The sequence below is a fragment of the Lemur catta genome, chromosome 1 (assembly GCF_020740605.2).
Source record: "Lemur catta isolate mLemCat1 chromosome 1, mLemCat1.pri, whole genome shotgun sequence".
In the NCBI taxonomy this organism is placed as follows: domain Eukaryota; kingdom Metazoa; phylum Chordata; class Mammalia; order Primates; family Lemuridae; genus Lemur; species Lemur catta.
Genome location: NC_059128.1, coordinates 235,402,982 through 235,428,158, shown reverse-complemented (window position 1 = coordinate 235,428,158; position 25,177 = coordinate 235,402,982). Strand labels below are relative to the sequence as shown.

The following is a 25,177-nucleotide window of genomic DNA, read 5'->3' as shown; positions in this document are numbered from 1 at the left end:
GTGAAACCACGTAAGGCACATTTAGTTTGTAGGTTCCCCATGAGTGTGTACATTTAAAAGGAGAAGAATAAGGATCTAGAAAGAAATACAGAGTGCAGAGAACCCACCCCCCAATTTCAGCCTGTCTCCTGTTCCATGTTGATACTCAGTATTTCATGCAGATTCAACTTGGCCCATCTGAAGTGCCATAACGCTGTGTTTCCAGGCTCTGATTCATTAATTTAGTCAGAATGTTTACTATCTGCATCTTTTGTTGTTTAGAGGTAGAATGACACAACAGTCACTTTTTAGACCTAGTTTATTAAAGACTGACCAAATATAATGTCAGAATGGAGTTACTGTCTTCCATTATTTAACAGGTCTTAAAAGCCATGACCTAACCACATATTCTCTTCTCTACTGTATGTCTACTACACCTAGAGTATATCTTTGCAATAAAAAATTACATATTTACCTTGAAGACACAGCTAATCCGGATGATGTAGACCAGCGCTCCCCCCACCTTTTTGGCACCAGGGATTGGTTTCATGGAAGACAATTTTTCCATGGACTGAGGAGGTGCGGGGTGGGGCTCACCCACAGTTTACTTCCTACTGTGCGGCCGAGTTCCTAACAGGCCACAGACCAGTGCTGGTCCATGGCCCGGGAATTGGGGACCACAGAATATACAAATAGATTTAGACAGTGAAATTTTCCTTGAAGACATTTACTTTGCCAGCATAAGAATAACCATAATCTCACTAAATTTAAAATATTGTCACAATTGGATATAAGCTATAGGTACAAATTTAAAGCATTCATTTTCATGATGGAATGCTCAATATGTTACAGAATATTGCAGTCTATTAAAAACACCATATACTTACACTGCAACTAATCAGTGAATGTATTATGTGTTTTACTAGAAGCATTAATATTTCTTTTAAGGTAAGGAAGACCGTTCATCCTCATAGTGTTCATTTGTTCTTTGAATCATTTATTCATTCAATACTTACTGGTCATTTTCCCCCAGGCTGCAATGTTTATGCTTCCCCTCACAATTGCAAAAGACTTGCACCATTACCTAATTGGATTCTGATCTTTACCACCAGTTTCCCTGTTGCACTCACCTACCTCAGGCAGCCATAAAATAACCAGTTTAACATCCAAGGTGATCATTTTTCCTAGCACTTTAGCTATACGTCATGTACTGTTAGACCCACCCTTTTGCTAACCTTTATGAAGGAATGCTATTTATCCAAACATTACATAATATTCAAGAGAGACTCCAGTGGAGTTTACTGATTGGCAAGCACCATCCAATTTAAGGAAAATACAAAGCCCAGCCGTGAACATACTGTGCAGTATGGCCCCTTCCACCAGTGCATTAAACACACGATTCCCTTCAGAGCCAACCAGTCATTGGAAAACAGATATTAACTATATTGTTCTTACATGAAAGTATGTATATGTCTCTGAAATAGAACAATATTGTCAGGAATCAACAGTGACATAACAAATCAGCATTGTACAAGCTATGCTTGAAATTGAAGCCATCAGCATAGATGAGATTCCTGAGAGATGATGTGTAACATAAAAAGAGAGAGGGCCCTATGACAAACCCTGGGGAAAAACATTCAAGGGATCACTATAGAAAAAAGAGCCAGCCAAGGAGTGGCCTGAGGGTAGGAGGAAAGCAAGGACCCTGCAGTAACAGAAGCCCCAGGAGGAGTTTTTCAAAAGGAAGATTAGCACTGTCAAATGCTGCAGAGAAATTGAGATAAGGATCAAGCCACAGAAATGAACATATGTCCAGTTCCCCCTGCTCACCCACCCACCCACAAATTAAGGAGTCTAAAAACATTTTTAGAAATCATATCTCATCACTAAGTCATTCCATGAAAATTTTCTTGTTAGGAGATTCAGGAAATACTGGACTGCTCAAATACGTTGAACCTCCCCCCATATGTCCTTCTGGAAATCAGGCTTCCAGCAACCTTAAGCACTTAAAATATTGCCTTGTATCTATAAATAGGTAAACGTTTCCCCAGAGGCAGTGAGGAAAATTGTGTTTTTGTTTTTGTTTTTGTTTTTGTTTTTGTTTTTTTTGAGACAGAGTCTCACTTTGTTGCCCAGGCTAGAGTGAGTGCTGTGGCGTCAGCCTAGCTCACAGCAACCTCAAACTCCTGGGCATAAGCAATCCTCCTGCCTCAGCCTCCCAAGTCGCTGGGACTACAGGTTTGCACCACCATGCCCGGCTAATTTTTTTTTTCTATATATATTTTTAGTTGTCCAGATAATTTTATTTCTATTTTTAGTAGAGACGGGGTCTCACTCAGGCTGGTCTCGAACTCCTGACCTCAAGTGATCCACCTGCCACGGCCTCCCAGAGTGCTAGGATTACAGGCGTGAGCCACCGCACCTGGCCAGGAAAACTGTTTATTAAACATAGTGTGTTCCTTTGAAAGACAAGGAGCCATTCTCAAGCCTCCTCTCAGACAGCTGCACGTGAATTCTGAGGGCAGATCCTGCATCCGTGTAGTCAGTAGTTCTTCACTGAGCCTCTACCAAGAAAGAGGCACTGCTTTGAGCACAGGATCTGTGGTAGTACACAGACACACACTCACTCACTCTAAAGGAGCAGAAACCTATAGTAACAAAAGCGACAGCAGAGGGAGCCAGTGGAAGAACTAGAAAAACAGGGTGGGCTGTGTAGTGCAAGACTACCCAGCTTGTCATCCTTCAGTAATTCTTGTGTCAATCACTGGATTATGTGACAAATTTATAATAATGCTCTACTAATTACTAAATTTAGTAAACATCAACCTCAAACATTACCATTTTTAATTATGTTCAATTTCAGTGTATAGTTTTTGGAATTGTACTAAAAAGATGCTTATGTTTATTAGTATAACTAGCGATAAAGCATTATTACTAATCATTGTGCCATTTATTGAGAGCATAATATTGCCACAACACTGTGCTTCTCACTAACATCAAGTCTAATCTTCACAATGTAATAAAGGGCAGGTATTGTTTATATTTTGAGGTGAAGTCAATGAGGCTCAAAGTCTTAATTATGTACAGAAGTCCACACAGCAGAAAGTAATGAAGCCCTGTCTGTCCGGCGCAAAGGCCATATTCTTTCTATTATACAACATTAGTTCAAGGGATGGGCATTTATGTTCAGTACTTTATTCCCTTAAGTCACTAAGAGTCAGTGATATTAATGTATTGGTTTTTTCTTAGTCTGATGATAACATGAGTAATTGAATTCAACCTGTCTAGGAACAGTAGAAGTGGCATTTATCAGTAAAAATTTGAGTAGAAGAAAATATTCCAAACTTAAGAAAGATTGAGCCCCATAAATGTATCTTATAAAGAAAAAGTAAATGATACAGGAAAGGACTCTGTTAAAACTGACAGCACCTAGGAGGAAAGAGTCCTCATAACTTTCTTAAACTAGACTCTCTTTGATGGCCTAGGTAGCTTATTAAATACATGGTTCTACAAAGGCATCTTGTTCAGCAGGTCTTCTAGGGAGAATTTCTTCTAGCAGTGAACACTCAGCCTCTCCTGAAGCTGACAACTCCATCGAATCCCCTGTGGGACTGGAGTCTCCTGTAAAGTTATCGTCATGAGGCAGGATTATTTCCTACATAGGATTGAAAAATAACTCTGTTTTAAACTGAGAAAGAATTCAGAATCACGAAGAATGTCAAAAGCTTAGACTATAGCTAGCAACTCTGATGATGACAGAACTTCTCCAGGAGGAGAATGCTTTGTAAATATCTTTCAGAATGCATGTCCTTCTCAGCTCTTATCAAGGATAGAAGTTGAAAATGAAGTTTTCATAGAAAAGTGACAAAGGGCAGTGCTGTTCCCTTTTATCAGTGCCCAGCCTCTGTTTAGGTAAATTTGCAGAAGAGTATGTAATCAATGTATTAATAACATGTATACATTAACAAAAGCGACATAGGATAGGCCCTCAACTATGTATCTTAGATTTGTGTTCTTCGTTGTCAATCTTCACATGTCCATTAGAGCATACTCTCAAAACCAGAGTCTATGTTTCATATAAAACTCTTAGCTTCCCCAGCTGCTGTCATATTGCCTTACACATATATATTGGATTCTAAAAAAAATTTTTTTTTTTTGATACAGGGTCTTGCTCTGTTGCCCAGGCTAGAGTACAGTGGTACAATCATAGCTCACTGCAGCGTCAAACTCCTGGGCTCAAGCGATCCTCCTGCCTCAGCCTCCTGAGTAGCTGGACTATAAGCACACACTACCATGCCAGGCTAATTTTTCTTATCCTATTTTTAGAAACAGCATGTCAGTCTGTTGCCCTGGCCGCTCTCAAACTCCTGGCCTCATGCAATCCTCCCACCTTAGCCTCCCAAGTTGCTAGGATTGTGGGCATGAGCCACTGCACTCAGCTTAAAAAAATATTTGTTGACTAACTTGGTGCTATTTTTCCACAGAGATCCCAAATATATTCCTTTAAAAATTGAACTAATCATTTGGTAAACGCAAAATAACTCTGAATCTCTTTTATTTTGGCCAGTTTATGAGTTAGTACTTAAATAGAAATTGAAATGCATATCTCACTTTAAGTTTATAGAGTTAAATTTAATGCCTAGAATATCCAACATAATACCCTTGTCATTAAACAGCTACCCAAGCCACACCTGTTTCTTCAGTTATTATTTTTGAGGTTATTTATTAAAAATGGTTCTCAAAATGGTCATCCCAAGCATGACATGTTTGAAGTTATTGGTACTTGGAAGCAATGATATTTGCATAAACTAAGGAAAGTCCCTGAATGTGTATGAATGGGAAGCAAAGATTCTGGTATCACAATTAATATTCTTTATGTGAATTGTTTTCAATATAGATTTCTTCAAACACTTCGCAGTTGGGTGGTGCTGAGCCTGTGAAACGCTGTGGAAAGTCCGCACTCTTTCAACTGGCAGAGGCAAGTGCCTAAGAGTATATCGAAATAAGATCTGCAGAGATGCAAACCACAAAAAATTTAATTATAACAGTGTTCGTTAAACTGTACTCTCTCTCCTGTGACCATAAAACATGTTTTATCTAATTTTCAACAATGAGAGGGTTAACCTTTAATTTGGAAAAACAGAGTTTTGCTACTAACCGTCATTATGCCTAGAAAAGGATACCTAGGGATATTGCAAAATCTTTTTCACAGATAATATTTTAAAATAAGATCAGTTTTTGTCTCTCTCAGATTGGTTGCATACGTCCAGCCCAAACACAGAAGAATAGCCTAGGTTATTTTCCTCTGCTCTGAACATCTATAAATCTCTTGAAGGCACTACTTTTAAATCAGGCAGTTGATGGTTTAATTTCAGGTTTTTTTTAGTGAAAAACTCATATGCTATGTTTTAAAATATGTTTTTATAACATCTATCAGTTATGCATTTGATGTGACACATGGGCATAAAATGCTGCTATGCCATTGGCAGACGAGAAAACGGGCTTTTATAAAGCGGGTGAAGGACAGAGCCCTCATTTGGTGAGGGTGGGTCAGGGAGGACGGTGCCAGAGCTGTCGTTGCCAGGATGGGCATGAGCAATGGCTTTGTCTGCCAGGCTGTGACTGCTCTGCCTCCAGGGAGCATGTGGAAGAAATGTTTTCAGCATCAGGACATTCTAGTACCAATTTTCTGTATTGGTGACATAAATTAGGTACAAAGTGGATGATCAAAAATCTCGTATACTAAACTTTTTTTTTCTTTGCTCTCATTTCTCTCACTTCCTTCTAATGAGTTCCCTCTGAGTTCTTTTGTGAGTGATACGGTTCTTTTGTAAATTCTTTGTAGTTTGTTCAACTTAATGGAATGACCTATTATTTTCTAAAATTTCTAAATTTTATGTTAATTTGTATCATAAAAATTGTGCAGTTTTAAATATCTAACATCTTTAAATTAGGCTTATGAAACTTAGCCAGGTCTAAATTAGACATATAAAAATGCAAAGGCCTAAAATAGTAAAGTATATAAACAGTGGAACAAACTAACCCATTGTTTTCTAATACTCAGCTGACATGCTTCTTGTATAAGACAAATTCAGACCCAAATAGAGGGCTACAAAGGACTGAAAAACTCTAAGGAAAACATTTGAAGACATCAGGAAATGGTTCTAAAAAGAGCTGCATGAGTCAGTGTAAAGTATTACTTCAGATACAGTTGAGACAGTGAAGATCTGACAAAGAGAGTCTCTTTGGAATTAGAGTTGTAAACAAATCTTAGTAAACAGAGAGACTGTGAGGTCAGGAGTTTGTCTGTTATCTTTAAGAACGTATAGATTGTCATGATAATTTATTTGAAAAATGATTATTTTTCTTGGATAATATGGATATATGGCCCTCTGCTTTTTCTGAGTATATAATTTTATGTGTGTATACAACATATATATAAACATACGTGGTTTCTTAAATATTAAATAATACTAAATTGTAAAACAAACTAACTTTCAATATTTATCTTTATTAAACAACTTTTTGTTAAAAAATGTATGAATCTGTGGGGTACTTTGCTGTGGGGGAGATGAATTCATCTTCTTATTTTCTTTCTTTAGCATAGCAGTCATTTAAAAAAAAAGATTCCTTATTAAATCAGAGCTCATTAAAAAGAACACTCTTCTAATTTGTAGGGATGCATCCCAAATATGAAACAGATGCTATGGTTTAACAGATGTTTGAATGCTGGTATCATAATTTAAAGGGGTAAAATGACTGAAATAAGCCTATTCCAATTACAGCAAATCAGCTTAGTTTTGTATAACATTTGAGTAAAAATATATGCTTTTGATGACACAGGGTTGCTAAAAAAATAATTTACAAAGAAAATCTTCTCATATTATTATTTGCACCAAATGAATATGATGTCTTAATACTAACACAGTATATTTTCGAATAACATCCAAAAGCTTTCTCAATTTCTAATTAAATATGTGCACAATGGATTAATCAGCATCTTCAAATACTCACCAGTAGATATGCTTCCTTAATTTTTGTATCCCATGTGTAGTCGATATTCATTTTTCTTTAATAAAATGTAATATTTAATTATTTCTGATACCTTTTTAAGTAAATAAATATAACAGGATATCGAGAAGGACTTTTCCTGTTACCCAGCATTGATGCTATTGTCTGGCATCTGAAGAGACAACCTTAAATTCTCACATTACAAAGGAAAAGGAAAGCCACCCTCTTAGTTTGGGCATTATAAAGATGTGTAAGTTTCCCGGGGGTCAAGTGGATAAATAGACAGTAGTTGAGTTTGATCAGACAACAGGCCATTGGACAATAATAGGGAGGGGTTGCCTAGGGCAGGCCTGGGACATTCTCTCCCAAAGAATACAATGGAGATGCCTTTGCTCAGGACCCTCTGAAGCCTCCTACAAGCTGGGGTGATATTCAGCCGGTTTGCACCAGTACAGCTGTCTTAATACTAAAACAGCAATACTACCTGTTATCAGTAAAAAGCCTGGACTCCCTGAGTACCCTCGCAGCAACTGGAGGGCACATACCTTCTGATCAAGTGGCACCCCCACCTGTTAAATAGTTTTAATGTCACCCTTGCCCATGACACCCCCTGAGAAGGTCATTGAGTCTTACACAGAGTTAGCAGGAACCAACACGAAAGAAAGACATAACCATGGGCAATTGGTTGTACTTCCACCATTGTCTTATGTTCTTTAAACCAGAGGCTTACTTTAGGCCTTGTGAAGGATGGGCCAGAAACCAGCTCAAAACTAACTGCTCACACTTCCCCAACTCCATTCCTGTGGGCTAGAGTAGAAGGAGGAGTCAGTGAGCAATCAAACATTTTTTGTTGCTTGCAAAAAATGGTCTTCTGTTTGGTAAGAAGCAAGAAATATTTTAGGCATGTATTTACTGCTGGGCCCTGCCCCCACCTGAGCAGGCCAGAAGAAAATTAGAGGAAGTTGGCAGCAGGCACTTGGATTGGCCTGCACTCTCTATTTGGCATTGTAAGGACCGTTCCCCATTTCCTTGGACCCTGGAGCCAGGAGATGACCCTGGGAAAGGCCCCAATTAAGACAGGTGATTGACATTTTAAACTTAGATAGACTTCTAATAGATGAAAGTGACCTGAAAATTCTGGAATCTGTTCCAGGTATTTTTAAGGGATCTATCCAGCCAGGAAGGGAGATTTCTCCTGAGATCAGAGAATTGAGAAAAATATAATGCTTTTTGTTTGAACCTCCATGAGGTTCGTATTGTTCAGTTAATCAGTTCTTAATTTGTACAAGTACTATAATGTATTGTGTTTTGTTATGTTTTGAAATTAATTAGGTCAGGTCATATAAAGACTAGCAAACCATCTACCTTGGAGATCACTGTGTATTATAGTGACTATAGTTGGAGGGCATGCTGAAGGGGGTTAAAGATATCTTTACCTGTACATTTCAGCCAAGAAACATCTACACTTGGAGTGAAACTGTTTTTTCACTTATTCTAAAAAACAATTATTGAGGATGCTACTCCGCCAGTAACAGTGAGACTGCTGAAGCTATCTGCATATGTATGTACACATATTTTTAGTACAATGAGAGCTAAAACCTGTAAACCTTCTAGGTCAGAGGTATAGGAACACTTTACCTCCAAGTACAGTTTTGGTGTTTTGGAGTATGAGTAGGAGCTGGAGCGTAAACCCAAAAATATTGCTATTAGTTCTAATTTATCTGAAATAATTTTAAATGTTTTTTAAAATATACTATAAATTTTAATAGCAGATGTTTTCTGCAAGTAGGTTTTATTATCTAAGATAATAACGGCAGACATTTATTGAGTATCAATTGTGTGTTAGGCACTAAGTACTTTATGTGTGCTAATTTAATTCTCACAACAGTCCTCTGAGGTAGGTACTATTCACATTTTTCTTTTATACATTAGGAAACAAAAGGGCAAACTTGTTTAAGGTCACATGGACAGTCAGTGTTAGAGGCTGAGTAGGAACCCAGGCAGTCTGTCTCCAAAGCTCATGCTCTTAAACCCTGGGTTATTCTGTCATCTTGTTTTAGATGAATATAAAAGACTGGGCAGCGTGCTTATTATAGAAGTGTGTGTATTATAAAAGTCTCTATGGAAGACAGCTTACTCCTACACATATATGTATGGCTGAATAAAATGACAGATTATTCAAGACTTCTGTCAAAGAATGGAGCTCATATTTTCTTTTTTAAAAATGTCTGTACTTTTAAAACTGCCAAGATGCATCATACACCCTTAAATAAGTGCCTGTTTCTGAATATACTTTGGAAGACAGTTGTAAGGGTTATAGGAAATGATGGTATACAACTCCTGTCCTCAAGGAGCTTATTCCCTGGTTGCAGAGAGATAAAACAAGTTAAGCTTTAAGGGAGAAATAAATAGTGCAACTGACTTTATAAGGAATCATGCAATGAGATGATGAAATTCCACTTGAGTGATGGATGATACACAAAGTGAATGCATGAAACTAGAGAAGGGAAAAATTAATATTAGGAGGAATGTTCTGGAGACCAAGCAGAGGGGAGAGAGCATGAAGATGGTTCTTGATGAAGGAGTTGCCTAGGAACCACTAGAGGTTGAAACTAGCAGCATTTGAGCCACACCCAACCTGCAAAGATAGGTTGCCCACATTTTGTTGGTATATATCACATTTTACATTTCAGTTTGTGGCATATTTAAAATTAGATTTCATGTAAGTACAGATTTCTGACTTCTCCTGAAAATTTAGGGGATCTGAAAATACTGGGCTAGACTTCCTCCATGAGAAGAGCTGATTAGTGGCTGCCCTCTTAGGTGTTTGCTCTCCGAAGGACACCATCCTCTCCTCTCCCTGCTGAGCCCTACTCTGAGGCCAACAGTCATTGCCATTATCCACTTACACTTACTCACTTCCCTCTTATACCTGACCACCCATATACACAGAAGATTGTGACTTATGCATAATTAAATGGAGAGACGTGGGAGATAAAGCAAAGGGATAAAGGCAAGCAGAAGAGATAGGTAGATGGCAACAAGGAAATCAGATTAGCAGTAGAGGGCTACTCCAGGAGATTTATGGAAGATGAAGGTAAAGTGTGGCCGCAAGTCAGAATTGGGAGGGTATTTGGTGCAGAGCAAAGAAATTTGTGCTTGAAAAGAATGAGGAGTCTTTGAAGATTTGCGGCAGGGGTAGGTGGTGATGAAAGTAGCACCTGGAAGAGATTCTCTTGGCAGCTGTGTATGAAGTGGAGTGTAGAGCATCTGTGGACATCAGGTGTGAGAAAATAAGAACCAGGATCTGGGGAGCTGACTGTGGGAACAAGAGGCAGAAACAGATACCAAGGGGAGTCGAGTGGGTTTGATGATTGAGTGGATGTGAGAGGCAAAGAGAAAGAGGAGTCAGAGATGACTTCAACACAGAACGTAAGTGTGTGACCCTGACCTTGGAGCCCTGCTTCAGGAAGCCTGGGTGTTTGCACGCAAGGGTAAGCCCTGTTAGCAGAAAAGAAGAGCTGAAAGATGCTGGGGGGCGGGGAAGGGATAACTGAGGAAATCCAATACTAGAAAAGTCAAGAAGGGAGGGGATTGCTAGCCAAGTAAATAGTTGAGTTTGGAAAGCAGAGATCTACGTTCCTCTGAGCACAGATGACAGAGACAGTCACCATAGATCATCCACTACTAATAGTTATTGGTGGTATTTGATTGAGGTACGACTCCATTTAAGTCTTCTGGTGTGTGTTTATATAATAGTGATGTGCATTATCCTTTCCATCCTGTTATAACCTCCCTCAAGCCCAGAACAAAGACCTGTGAATCCCACCTCAGCTCCTCCCACACTGTTGTCATATAAGTGCATTCTAATACTTACAGTACATTGAAGGGGACCTTTTATTTGAAAGTAGTATGTTTCTTTTCTTATCCTTTTATACAGAGATGTGAGTCATTTTTAGAAAATTCCTATTCTAAAACTTTTCATTTCATTCCCAATTGCACCAACTTATTTTTGAATGAACAGAAGTATAGGAATAACTGCCCTTAACGTCTTTGGGAGAGACTTTAGCAAGACGGTCTTATGGAGCAAAGGCTACTTTCATCCCATCCAGAATCTTCAGAAATGATACCATTTCTGAAGAAATAGTGAGTAAAGAGAAATATTTAAATCACCATTTCACCTAGTCCAATTGTTTCCACAAACCAAACAGAAAACTATTAAATATGCCCAGATTTTAGTGTTGAGAGAAGCTTAGACCACTGATCTGTGACCAGTTACCTTTTATGATAAAGAGAATTGGATTTTCTTAGCAGCAATGCTATTCTCAGAAACCGTCAACCAGTGTGTATTTCTGTGGCAAAAACTGCATGGTTTATTTAATTATGGGAGAAATGCACATCTTGGAAAAAGCTGCTAAATGCCATCCCAGGGTTATATCTACACTGTTTTGGCAGATAATAAGCCAGTACAAAATGATTGTAAATATACCTTGCCTGCAAAACATTTGTTTTGTACTAAAAAGCAGAGATTTTGAAATTGAGACTTCTTGATTAGTGGCGGTAGCTTTGTTTTCACACTACCTTGTGTTTAATCTAGCTGACTTCTCCTTTATAATAAGCAATGAAAGACAAAGTATAATTGAGTGAAATAACATGGTGTGTTTGGAACTACTTACTATTTCTTAGTACAGGCTGAGCATTCCTAATTCAGAAATCCAAAGTCTGAAACTTAGAGTGCTGACATGACCTCACAAGTGGAAAACACCTCGCCCGACACCTTTGCTTTCTGATACTTCAGTATACACAAACTTTGTTTTATGCACAAAATTATTAAAAATATTGTATAAAATTACCTTCAGTCTATGTGTATAAGGTGTATATGAAACAAATGAATTTCATGTTTAGACTTGAGTCCTCATCTCCCACATATGTCATTATGTACATGCAGATACCCCAAAATCCAAAACAATCTGGCATCCATAACACTTCTGATCTCAAGCATTTCAGAGAAGGGCTACTCAGCCTGTACCAGTTAGATGGCTTCTACTTCTTATTTAGTACACGATTTATTATTTGTCACTCATAATTTTACTAAGTCTTTTAAAGCAGGATACATTAAAGAGATGAATCAATATCCTAACATTTGTTCAAAAATAATATATTTTAAAGCGTCTCTGATTCAAAGAAATAAAAGCTTGGTGAAGCACAAGTTTATTACATCTCTAAAGTGAGTCCCCAATAACAAATCCTGAACACATAAGGTATAGTCAGTCTTACCTGATCTAAAAAATGGCAGCCTCCCTGAATCCAGAAACATAAAATATAATCCCTTTGCTGCACATTTTATCTCACCCCTTCAGAATTTCTATTGAATTTTTTCTTGGTAGTCATTTTGAAGAGGATAACTTTTTATACATGGTTCAGCATGTACATCCTTAGGACCAAAGTATCAACATACTGATTTTTCATTTTCTTTTAGGAGTGAGTTACATTTCTTCCAGTACATCAATGTCAGGCCTTTTTGATTACACAAAACAGTGAGAAACCTCAGTGTGGTTCTGTTGGCAGAGGTAAAATTAAAATATTAGTGATTAATTTCCCTGGTGCTCTTGGGAGGTATAAGTAAGGACAGTGTGATTGCTGGTCTGAGCCAAGCAGTAGCATGGTCATAATTAGCATTGTTTTTCTTATGGACTCCAAAAGTAACTCTTTCCTTGTGTGAATCAGAATGCATTTTAGATTCATCAATTACCTCAGAACTAATGAATCATCCAATTTAACACAATCATCTATTGAATGCCTTCCTTTTGAAAGGTTCTAGGATATTCTTGGAGGGGAATACAAAGGTGGACAGAATATATTTTGTGCCCCTTGAGTTACAGTTATAAAAATTAGAGTGGTACCTGAGGGAATAGATTATAGGTATCAAACATTATGCCCATCATTTGATTTAAAACATTAACATTTTAACTTCTCTGAATGCACCCATGGGAATTCCGTCACTGGAAAGCATCCAGATGATTTTCTATTCTTTTAAAAAAGGTTATTGTCTAATTTAAAATACTAATAGAAGAATAAATTGTCATTTACTAAGGACCGTACTATTTCAAGGCCTGATTAACAACCAACCTTCTATTAAGGGCAGCTTGACAAAATTACTAATAGGCATTAATTCTGTGTTTCCCTTGATGTGGTTTTATTCCCTTTAGTTCACATTGATTTATGTTCTTTTCTGTTCACTGTGTGCTTGTCTGTGTGCACATCCGTGCATATGTGTGTGATGTAGTTTGTATGCATGTTTGTAAGTCTCATTAAAGTGTTGATATATGCACCCAAAAGTAGATGTACTACTTGTACCCAAAAGTAGAACTGAGCTTACGTATATGCTTGTGAGAGTTGCTTCTTGAAAGATAACTGATTTGAGATCTTCCTGAATCTAATTTTGTTGTATGTCTTTCCCCCAACTGTAGAATCATTCAATCCTAGAATGAAAAATTAGAGCAGAGCGATTAGTCTACCAAAGACATACCATGCTATTAATGATACTAATACGGATATTATTATTACTAATAGTAGCTAACATTTGTTCTAAATGTCATAAGGCCTCAGAGAGATGGTTATTACAATGCATTATTTTTGCTCTGTACTAGGCACTGTTTTAAGGACTATTGCATGTGCAATGCATTGAACCTCTCAGTATTCCTAAAGCATATAGTATTAACAACCACATTTTATAGATTGGGAAACTGAGGCACAGAAAGGTTGAGGGAAAATAGCTAATCAGTGGCAGAGCACTCTGCAGTCCTAGAGAGTCTAGCTTCAGAATCCCTGCCTTTTGAAATTGCCTCTTAATATAGAATTTGCTCACAGTAGGGAGTGGTGACATCTTATAAAAAGTTATTATATCCAAAGCTGTTTCCAGTTTCTGTTTATGTCTGTGGAAATAACTCATATGTGGTGGAATAAATATCAAAAACAAAAATCAGAATTTATCTTTAATGACTTTTGTAGTAATAAGAAACTAAAGCATTTAGGAAAAGGTGCTTAGAAGGAGAATGCTTTAGAAGGAAAATGCTTTAAAGAGTCAAACATATACTTTAGACTTAAGGAAAGGTGAGTTGCAAAAAAAAAAAAAAAGCTATACATGCAAATAGGCACTAAAATGGAATAAGGCCCATAATAGCTTAGAGAGAGTTTCTCTCTCTCACACATACACACACACAATCTCAGTAAAAAAATGGGGAAGATATTTTTTGAGTTGTGATTACCCATAAATACTAATGAATTCATTTGTAAAAGAATATGAACCTTGTATAACAAATAACCAAGGAAGAATACAAAAATCCGAAAGAATGGCATCAACTAGTAAGAAAAAAATTACTCTAAAATCCTTAAGGTAGGACTTAGCAAAAATAAACAACAACAACAAAAACTCCTTCAGGCTATTTTTAACTGTTTAGAGCTAGATAAAGATAGAAATTGGCTGTGTCTATATTAGCGAAAGTAAAGCCAACAAAAACAAGAGAAGGCAAAAGTATGTAATTATTGTTTTGTCACCATTTATTTGGGAGAGGGGGCAAGAGAAATTATGTTCAAGCAAGAAAATGTAGGTGAAAAAAGTAAGTGTATATTAAACCAAAGTTAGAAAAAGTAAGAGTATACATGATCTTAGTTTATTAATTCAGGTTTCCAACAGCAGAAAAAAACAGATTGGAGGATACTAGAAAACCTAGCAAATGAGATTTCAGTCTCACTTTTGATAATCTTTGATAAGTTGTATGAAATAGGAGAACTCAATAGGAACAAAAAGACAAAAAAATCTAATTTTTAAAAAGAATAAGCCAGATTTCTAAAATGTAGGCTATTAATTTCTAGAAATTTTTGAAAATTATTCTAATAATATAATGTTTGAACCCAGAAAAGAAGATAAAAACAGGGAATTAGTAAAGTTTCTCTGAAAAAAGGTCATTGTCAGATGTGTTGTCTGGAGTCTGTTTGCCCTGCTTGCCTCCTTACCTCCCAAATGGCTGCAGACTGCCTTTCCTCAGCTCCTGTGTCCCTGACTTCTTCCTGGGTGCAGCCAGTTGGGGACACTAGCAGGAGATTCGAGGATGGGAGGAAGAACAAGGCCAGGGTATGCAGGGAAAGGGTGAGGAGGCATTGGAGTAAAACAAAGACTGCATCTCTTCCATGTTCCAGCTCTCTCCAGATAGGCCCCCATGCTTCCATCTGCCACTGGGGACCTGGCCCCTGGGCTTTAGTAACACTCTTCCCCTCATTTCTTTCTACTTTGGCTTCCTGCTGTTGCTAATCCCTGGCTTGCCTCATTCCTATTGGGATGTCCAGTACTTCATGACTTGTATAACCTATTCCCTGCATTAAATTCCCTCTGTTAGTTACGCTTTGTTTCTGTTTGCCCAGTTAGACCCTGACTGGTACACAAGCCAACCTCATTTTCTATCGGTGTGGTATGGTTGGTTGTAAAATAGGCTAAGAGAATGCTGTTGGCATCCTGTATACAGATTTTAGCAAGACTTTTGACAGATAATCTTATGATGTCCTTGTGAACAAAATGGGAGGGATTTAGACTGGATTACAAAACATTCTTAGATTGCTAAGTTTATTAATGTTCAAATCAACCTGATGAAAGGGCTCCAGAAGTTTGCCAAGAGGCTCCTACTCAACATTATGACCAAAGATTTAGACAAAGACAAAAAGCAGCTTTATCAAATATGTGTATAACCCAAAGGTGTAAGATAATTTAATTCAAATTTTGAAAGTGTTAACTTTATAAGGAAAAATGGAAAGTCTTCTATCTAGGTACAAAAAGTAAGTACATCATAAAAACATGTAATTGGAGAGACCAAGCTTCCCAGCACACTTTGTGAGTAAAGAAATCCAGGATTTTAATTGCCTGTAAGTCTAATACAAGCCAGAAGTATGACCTATCTAAAAAAAAGAATTCATCTCTGAATCCCAGTAGAACACACCTAGCATCCCTATCAGCTGACAAATAATTCCACTTCTCATCTACTATTAATATATTACGTGACGGCTAGGAACAAAATCTAAGAAAGATACTGCTAAATTGAAGTATCCATTTTCCCCAACCCTTGTAAAGCTTTATAGCATTTATAAGGGTTGTAAATGATACACACATTTGTTTGTACACATTTGTTCACTTTTGCCTCGCAACTGCCCCAGTACAGAATGTACTGTCACCCATTTCTCAGCCCCTGTTTCCTCAGATGGGTTATATAGCTCATTGTGTGGCTTTAGGCAAGCTAGGGTGCTTGGTCATGAACCCCAGTTCCTTTCAAAGGCCCATTCTTACTTCAGGACACCTCACTGCATCTAGATAAGAGGGACCCCAACTTTTGAAAGGTTGGAAGCCTTTACGTGTGATGAGCTGTTAAGGGAGCTGAGGAGAGACTTACGGGAACATAAAGTCTATCTTCACGGATCTGAAAGTCTGTCATATGAGAAAGAGTGAATTAATTTATGTGGCTTCAAAGAACAGAATTAAGACTAATAGGATGATCAGTGTTGGCTCAATATTAAAAAAATTCAAATAGAATGGCCCTCTAATAGAGGAATATGCTCACTGTCTTTGCGCAAAAGCTGGATAACCCACTCTCAGGAATACTGTAGTAAAATGAATTCCTGCATTGGGAAGAAGGTTAAATTAAATAACCTCTAGAGCAGTGGTCTCCAACCTTTTTAGCACCAGGGACCGGTTTCATGGAAGACAGTAAATACAGATGAAGCTTCAATTGCTCGCCCACTGCTCACCTCCGCTGTGCACCCAGGGGGGCGGGTAGTGCGGAGCTGTGTGCTGGTCCCTGGGCTCTAACAGGCTGTGGACCACTAGCGGTCTGCGGCGGCCGGGGGTTTGACCACAGCTCTAGAGTGACACCCAACTCTGATGAGAGTCTGATTTGGTTTTTAGTTAGTGGGTAAATTTGTGATGTGTAGTTTTTAATTGAGAGTTACGTTTTCCTTTTATAGTTTCACTTCCAGTAATATAATTGTTTTTCTTATAATTTAGGATTAACATACTCTGTGAAAAAAAAACTTTTTTAAGAGCCTGAAACAAGGAAATAAAGCATGACTAGTGTTCGGTGTAATTACCTACACAAGAAATATTATGCTATTTCCCAGAATATGTCCCCAGAGTGAATGTCTGCATTTGTTCCATTTCATTCCTAGCTGTAGAATCCTATTGGGGTGATGAGGAGAATCATTTTGAAATATATTGAAGCAGAGAATAGAGTTTGCAAAGTATTATTAGGTTTGCTAAGATGAACCTGTGTAAATGCAAGCTGTTGGCATCCAACTACAAAAACCAGCCCCTATATGGTAAAAGGTCCCTGAAGTGACCTATTAAAGGCCACCAGAGTGGTAGTGATTGAAATATCTTAAAATTTACTTGGAGAATGCCTTTCTAGCCTTCTTTTTAGAACTAGTGTAGTTTCTGTCCTCACGTGCAATAGTTATTCTTGAAGGGCTAGAATAATTGAGAAAGGAAAATAAAAATTATTTCAGAATTGATATAAAAACACAGTACATTCTCCCATGAGAGTAAAACATGCAGGGAAGATTAAGTGTGTCAGTGTTTCAAAATTAAGATAGTATTTTGCTTTGAGCTTATTTCTGGTTATGTTTAACAAAGGGAAGTTCTCAGTCTTTGTAGCCACTCGCTGAAATGTAAAAGTTTACTTACCTGAGTTCCTGAAAAAGACAGCTGCACTGTGAATCCCCATTTCATATCTTCCCTATGAGAGCTTTGAAGGGCTGGGTGCTCTTATCGTGTTCATTTTTTAAAAATTGCAGTGTCTGCCTCCCCCTCCCCCTTCTTGAGTTTCTTCTTAGACTTATTAATCGTAACATAATTCTCACAGAAGGATTTGTGATGCATTGGAAATACTAAGAAAAAATGAGGCAAAAGAGCATCTGATATTTAGTTCAATGTATTATCTATTTAAAAAATTAATTTTGCAGATGTTGATGATCTCTGACAACATGCCATTTAATAAGATGTTGACTTAAAAAAAAACAGATGTTTCCTACTTGTGCTTGATTTTTGTATTGACTCAGCAATCCCCTACCAGTCTTTCCCCTCTAAGTTGCTAGTACAAAGTAGATAAAGTAAGTTATGGCTAAGACTTCTGGTGCTGCCCTTGACTAAGTCAGCATCATCGGGCTCTTGATGAATCCCTCAAATTCCTGACCTTATTGATTTTTGTATCTTTAGTATCCTCCATGGAGGCTGGCATTTGGGAGCCTTGCAAGTTATGTGTTTATGAATGAAAACTTCAGGCATTGAAAAAAATTTTTACAAAAATCTTCAATGTCCCCTTCTAAAAAAAATAGCTCTATATTAAAGTTTCAAGGTATCTGGGAGCTAGGGAGGAAGATAGCAATTTTCCCCTTTCATGTTCTATATGTGAAATTTGGGGGAGTTTTGGTGAAGAATTTAAAAACTTAACCAAATTGAGACCACGTGTGTTTTGGTATTCAGAATTTTTCAGGTTTTAGAAAAATGATACAGTAGATGTATCTTACACTATGTAATTTCCCCAGTGCAGATTCAAATGTATGAATATTTTGATAACAAAAACATGTGAATAGTCAACAGTAACTGAAATAAACACTTTTAAGATGTTAAACAGTTTCAGGTTTATTCTGGTTAGAATTTGCAGCCAAGTAAGTTCAGACCAGATAAAATTTGCCACCAAATGAGTTAAGAAAACAAAAATAAAAACAAAACTTTGTTCTTGGAGTTTTTAGAATTGCCTATCAGCATTTGTGGACCTATAATGTTTTTTTTAATTAATCAAAACCTTCTTTAGTTGTTTAATGAATCATTATATCATCTCTAGTTTTAAGTGGATAGATAGGAATTTTTATTTCTCTCATTTTCCCTGGAAAAAAGACATGACAAACATCTGAACAGAGTTTTGGGATTATTAGCTAAGTACAGGTTGAGCATCCATAATCCAAAAATTCAATATGTTCCAAAATCTGAAACTGTTTGGGCATCATCAAGATGCTCAAAAGAAATGCTCTTTGAAGCATTTGGATTTCAGATTTTTGCTTTAGGTTTGCTCAACCAGTAAGTATATAATGCACATGTTCCAAAATCCAAAACAACCCCAAAATTCAAAATACTTCAGAGTCCCAAACATTTTGGATAAGGGATACTCAACTTATACCACCATAAGTACATCATCCCACTTAGACCTTGCAAAATCCTCTGAGATAGGATTATTTACATTTTACAAAAGCCATAGAGGAGTGAGGAATGAAGTGACTCACTCTGGGTCACTAAAACTAGGGCTCAGAGTTAGGACTTTCAACTATGGATCCCATCTTCCTTCTGCTAGATCTTGTTTCCATAGAAAAGTTTCTGATGAAGTTGGAAAATGATAATTCAGATATATGTTTGATTAGAGTTAAATGACTATACCACAGTACCTATAGGCTTCTATCAATTCGAATCATTTAAGTTAGTTTGGCACAAGTGGGCTGATTATTGTAAAGTTTAAAGTTTGTTTCAATTATTTTTTAAAAGGAATAAAACACTTTAATTTTGAACATGGAATAAAAGGACTTTTTGGTGTTCTCCCATTTTTGTTTCAATTATTTAGATGTGCCTGGCATCAGAGGGGGTGAAAATGGAAGAATCAAAGCTAATAAAAGCAAAAGAATCAGATGGTGGACGAATTAAAGAATTAGAGAAGGGAAAGGAAGAAAGAGAAATGGAGAAAACAGATGAAGTTAGGTTACAGAAGGAAACAGAATTTGAAAACTCAGCTATGGAAAATGTAAGAGATTCTAAGGAATTAAGAAATTTTGATGAGCTACAAATGGATGATATAATGGCTATAAAAATGGAAGATCCCAAAGAAATTAGAAAGGAAGAATTAGAAGATCAAAAATGTAGTCACTTCCCTGATTTTTCATACTCTGCCAGTAGCAAGATAATAATAAGTGATGTTCCCAGTAGAAAGGATCACATGTGCCATCCTCATGGAATTATGATCATTGAGGATCCCACAGCATTAAACAAACCAGAAAAACTAAAAAAGAAAAAGAAGAAAAGCAAAATGGATCGACATGGAAATGATAAATCCACACCCAAGAAGACTTGCAAAAAGAGGCAGTCTTCGGAGTCTGACATTGAGAGCGTCATATACACCATTGAAGCTGTCGCAAAAGGAGACTGGGGCATTGAGAAACTTGGAGAAACCCCTCGCAAGAAGGTTCGCACGTCCTCAAGTGGCAAGGGAAGCATTTTGGATGCCAAGCCACCAAAGAAAAAAGTGAAATCAAAAGAGAAGAAAATGTCAAAGGAGAAATCCTCAGACACCACCAAAGAGTCAAGACCTCCAGATTTCATTAGTATTTCTGCCAGCAAGAACATTTCTGGTGAGGTGCCAGAGGGTATAAAAGCAGAACTGTTGACCCCCACGGAGGATGCACTACCACCCAGCCTATCCGGACAGACCAAGCCTGAGGACAGTGACTGTCATAGAAAGATAGAGACTTGTGGCTCCAGGAAATCCGAGAGGTCTTGCAAAGGTGCTCTTTATAAAACCCTGGTGTCCGAGGGCATGCTCACCTCTCTGCGAGCCAACGTCGACAGAGGTAAGTGACTTACACCAACCTGAAAAGAATATGAAAACAGCAGAATTTCTCCTTTAGACCTTAGAAAACAACTGCCCATAAAGAACAGTATGGTGCCAAAGTAATGTCTTAACATTCATGCAGTTCTTTGTGGTTTATAGATTATAGTAACCATTTGTCATTTTACCTACATGTTTTCTAGTACCATTAAGGAGAGTTTGTATTCATTTTGTAGGTAGTTCTCAAGATATAAGTACTTAAAGTAATTTAAACCTTTCTTTTCCCCCCACTGCTATGGACTAGCATTTTGTTTTGAAGGATCAGTATTGAATGTTTAGAACTTCTGGTTTGTTTGTTAAAACTGATGAAATTTCCGGAATCAAGCAGATGTGTTTGTCTTGATGTATCAGCTTTAGAAGCAAATACTTTATCTAAGCCTCTCCATTAGGTAATCAAAACTATAATTGCAATGAAAAGCTCTTTAAAACATGACAGCATCCAGAAACCAGTTAATGTATACACCTTTATTCCAGAGAGTATTTCATATAAATTCATCTGTTTTAAAATATAGCATGTAGCTAGAGGAATACCTCTTCCCAAGCTATATTACTACAAGAGATGTGTGAGTCCTAGTTCTGACAAGTCCTGAACCAAGGTAGTTGGGAGTACATAGTTCTCTAGGGATGTCATTCCAGTGACTCTTAGGGAAATTGGAATTAATAATATCTACCAGCAGTGCCACCTATACCTTCGGCTGGTTCTCAAACGGAAAAGCTAGTAGTAGTTAGTCTGTTTCTTGAGTCTCTTGATACCTGTGGAATTATGACAAGACAGCTTATCTCAGAGGCTGTAAGTCACTTTTCTGCACGTTCCATTGTTAAAGATGGTACAGCATAAGTCATTCTGAGGACTGTGAAACAGCAAATAGCATCATGCAAATGATATGTAAGGAGTCAAGAGGTTGCTTGTTAAGCAACTAAGATGATACATCCCCCAACCCCCAGCATATACTGAGCACATCCTTTCTCTTGAATTTTCTTAGGAAAACGAAGCTCAGGAAAAGGAAACTCCTCTGATCATGAAGGGTGTTGGAGTGAAGAAAGCTGGACATTTAATCAGAGTGGGACCAGTGGGAGCAAGAAGTTCAAGAAGACAAAGCCAAAGGAAGACTCTCTCCTTGGGTAAGTGCCTGTGAGCGGTCAGCTGCGCTGCACAGACCTCAGGTGTGGGTAGGATTGTCGAGGTGAACATAAATTACTAAGCGAGCTTACTCTGACTGCTCATCCAGCACTTGCTACAGCCTTAGCAAGCACTCTGGTGAACACAAATCAAGTAGTGTATCGCATGATTCCTGCTGTTAACATAGTCATGTGAGTGACAATGTCATTCACATTTTAGGTATGGTAGAAAATATGTGGATTTTAGACTTAGGCATAGGTTTGAATCAGTGTCCACCATGTAGTAGTGTTGTGACATTGTAAATCCTTTAATGTTACCAGAATGCATTTTCCCATCTGAAGCTTAGAATGGATATTATTAGTATGTTTATATTTTGCCCATTGTATGTGCTTTGTATACTTAATTTAATATTTCTAAATGTATGTACATATGTTTAGAAAATAATATGACAGCTGGAAAATATGAGGTAAATAAAATTATGCTTAGGCTAACCTTGTTTTTTTATAAACTGTGTTCTGTTGCTCTAAGATAACAATATTAGGCTGAATATTCTGATGCCATAGAGCATTCAATATATTAATTATATATTGAAATGCAGAACTAAGGAATGGCATTCATCAAGATAAAAATTGTTAAGAATTATTTCATATTTAATGTAATGCCAAAGACTCTTAATAAAACAATCTTAATATAAAGCATTTTGTTAATTAAGTTCAGAGATCAAATACTTTATATTGGTGAGGAAAGTATCGGCATATTCAGTTACACTGTTTTAAAAATCCTTTGAGAATTCTTATTGGCCCAATTTGAAAAGAATCTATTGAATAGAAATAAGTACATTTTAATATTCTCCATATTTCTTCATAAGTGTGCTTAAAGGTATGCAGATTTTATGCATTGGGTATATTATATTTGGTTCATTAATAATACTTGCATTTCTGTATTTTTCCTTGGAAGTTACAGTGCTTTAAAGTCTGGCTAATTCTAAGACTCTCAGTCAGTCTAAAAAGGAAGGGTAGAAATTATTTTCCATCGTGCTGTCTCCTCAAGATTATTTATATTGAAATGATATATTTATAATTTAAAAGTCCAAAGTACTTCAAATTAGTTTTTCTTATATTATGCTTAAGTAATGACATGAAAATCCTCACATTTGTCATTTTCAAATGATAATTTCAAACACAGAGTATCCTAAAAGAGTGACCCTCAAGCATCTAGACCAGTGCTGTGTGTCTTCTAGAACTGCCCGTGCCTTGTGGGTCTGCTCGCCACACAGTGGCCAGGTCTCGCTGTAGACAAGTGAAGTCCTAGGGAGTAAAGCGAGTATTAAGGTTCCCCCACAGAAATGCCTGTGATGCTTCCTTCAGAAACTGCTGACGCTGTGAGAGAGAGATTTTTACCAATCTTCTTTGAGGAACGAGATAAGTGAAACAATCTTTTGAAAATCTGTCCTGAAAAAAGATTGGTGTGTGGATTGCATGTATTTGTTTTTCAATCATACCTGAAGAAGCTACATGTGTCTAACTGGAAGCATGATTTTTCACAGGTTTACCTCAAAGGTAAACTTCACAGTGGCTTTTTCTCCTTTCCCTTTAAATATTGGCCTTTCAGGATCAGACTGTTTTGGGTTTGCCTTGTTTAGAACATGCCAATAGAGTGCTTGCACAGGGAGAAATGCCAATTCCTGTCAATCTTCTCTGAGATTTGTAGATGAGCATTTTAAACTTTTTATCTTAGAAAATGTGCTACCTGTTAAACTGTAGCCAACAAAAATTCCCTCAGTATTGGCAGTTCTAATTTTGTAGACTTCTCCAAGCAGAACATAAATGATTATTATTGTTCTCATTTAAAAGAAAACAGTCTCAAGAGACCCTGTGAGTTACATCTCACATTTTCAGTTGTTTTTTTTTTTGTTATTCAGGGTATCTGAAAAATTCACAGCTTATGGACAGCTTTCTGATAGTATCTAATTAGTATCAGATAGCATCTGATTTTCTATCAGCATAAACATTTTTTTAACTGAATGAAAAAAGATGATTTTATTAAGGGAGAAGCATCACCCCCACCCATTACCGTCCACTGCTTTGAGAGAACTTAGTACAGTAGTCCGCCCTTATCCATGGTGTCCCTTTCTATGGTTTTGGTCCAAAAATGTTCACTGGAAAGTTCCAGAAATAAACAATTCTTAAGTTTTAAATTACATGCCATTCTGAGTAGCATAATCAAATCTCATGCTGTCTGCTCCATCCTACCCAGAACATAAATCATCCTTTTGTCCAGTGTATTCATACTGCACGGTATATATGCATAGGGAAAAAACAGTATATGTAGGGTTCGGTACTGTCCTCACTTTCAGGCATCCACTGGGGATCTTGGGGTGTATCCCTCTCAGATAAGGAGGGACTGCTGTAATGGCCATTTTCTGTTGACCATTCTAATGGTCATCTAACTATCTTATCTCTCCTTTCCAACTCTCATGCATTCCTCCAAAACTGAGAACAGTTTAGTTACAAACATCTGTAGTAGTATATCTCTTAGTTTGCAGCCTAACATATTATTTAATAGTTTCTTGTAAGTTGATACTAAAGTTGCTCTCCTCTTTCCGATACACCTTCGATTTTCCGTCTACCAAGTGCAGCAGTTCTCCTGCAGCCTATCCTATCTGTCTGGGTTGCCTCTTAGTTAATAAGTCTCACCAAATGAAAGCCAGCAGCCAGCCTAGAATCCAGCAGGCGTGCTGCCATTGCTGTGGGGGCCTTACAGACAGTCAAAACCAGCCCAAGGATTTCCCAGCTTTGCTGGTACCATTTCTAAAGTAATTTGTGGTTTAAGTCAAAGCAGTACTGCCTCTCTGCCAGTGTGTTCATTGAAAGCTGGCTTGCTGCTTTGCTCATTGAGCATTTATCCTCATCCTAGTCAACTCTCCAGAATGTTTTTCTAATATTCAAAATTTGTTTGCTTTTTGTTTGGCTGTGTATGTTTTAATCAAACACTAGTCAGTATTTTTTAAAGAAACTAATATTATAAAACTACCAATATATCATATTACCAATAAGCTAGCCAATGTGTATACATGTGTATAAGTCTTCAAAATGAGAAACTATATGAATAGAGTATGTTTTATACCAAACTTTATGAAAAACTCCCATGCTGATGGAGAGAATGGCAAACTCCCTACTTCAAAAATATTCTAATATTTTAAACGGTCCTACTGTTCTAAGGTAATAACATAAGCTGTCATGTGAGTTTACTAAGAAAACTGTGTTGATTAATCTTCTCAAGCATTTCTGAAAAGATATTATTTTCCTTTCTCAGAATTTACTTAAAGTATCCTCATTTCCGGAGACCCTGTTTTCAAATGGAGTATCTTAAAATATAT

The 25,177-nt window shown here is 37.2% G+C and overlaps 1 protein-coding gene across 8 annotated transcripts in view; it reads left to right on the top strand.

Annotated features, from left to right (window-relative positions):
• Positions 1 to 25,177, top strand: part of BBX (BBX high mobility group box domain containing) — a 262,244-nt gene that overhangs the window by 205,412 nt on the left and 31,655 nt on the right. For all 8 annotated transcript variants that reach the window (XM_045540360.1, XM_045540353.1, XM_045540356.1 and 5 more), the window contains 3 exons: positions 4,877 to 4,957; positions 19,641 to 20,640; positions 21,662 to 21,800. In XM_045540360.1, coding sequence (XP_045396316.1) covers positions 4,877 to 4,957; positions 19,641 to 20,640; positions 21,662 to 21,800 — 1,220 coding nt within the window. The remainder of the gene's footprint in view (positions 1 to 4,876; positions 4,958 to 19,640; positions 20,641 to 21,661; positions 21,801 to 25,177) is intronic.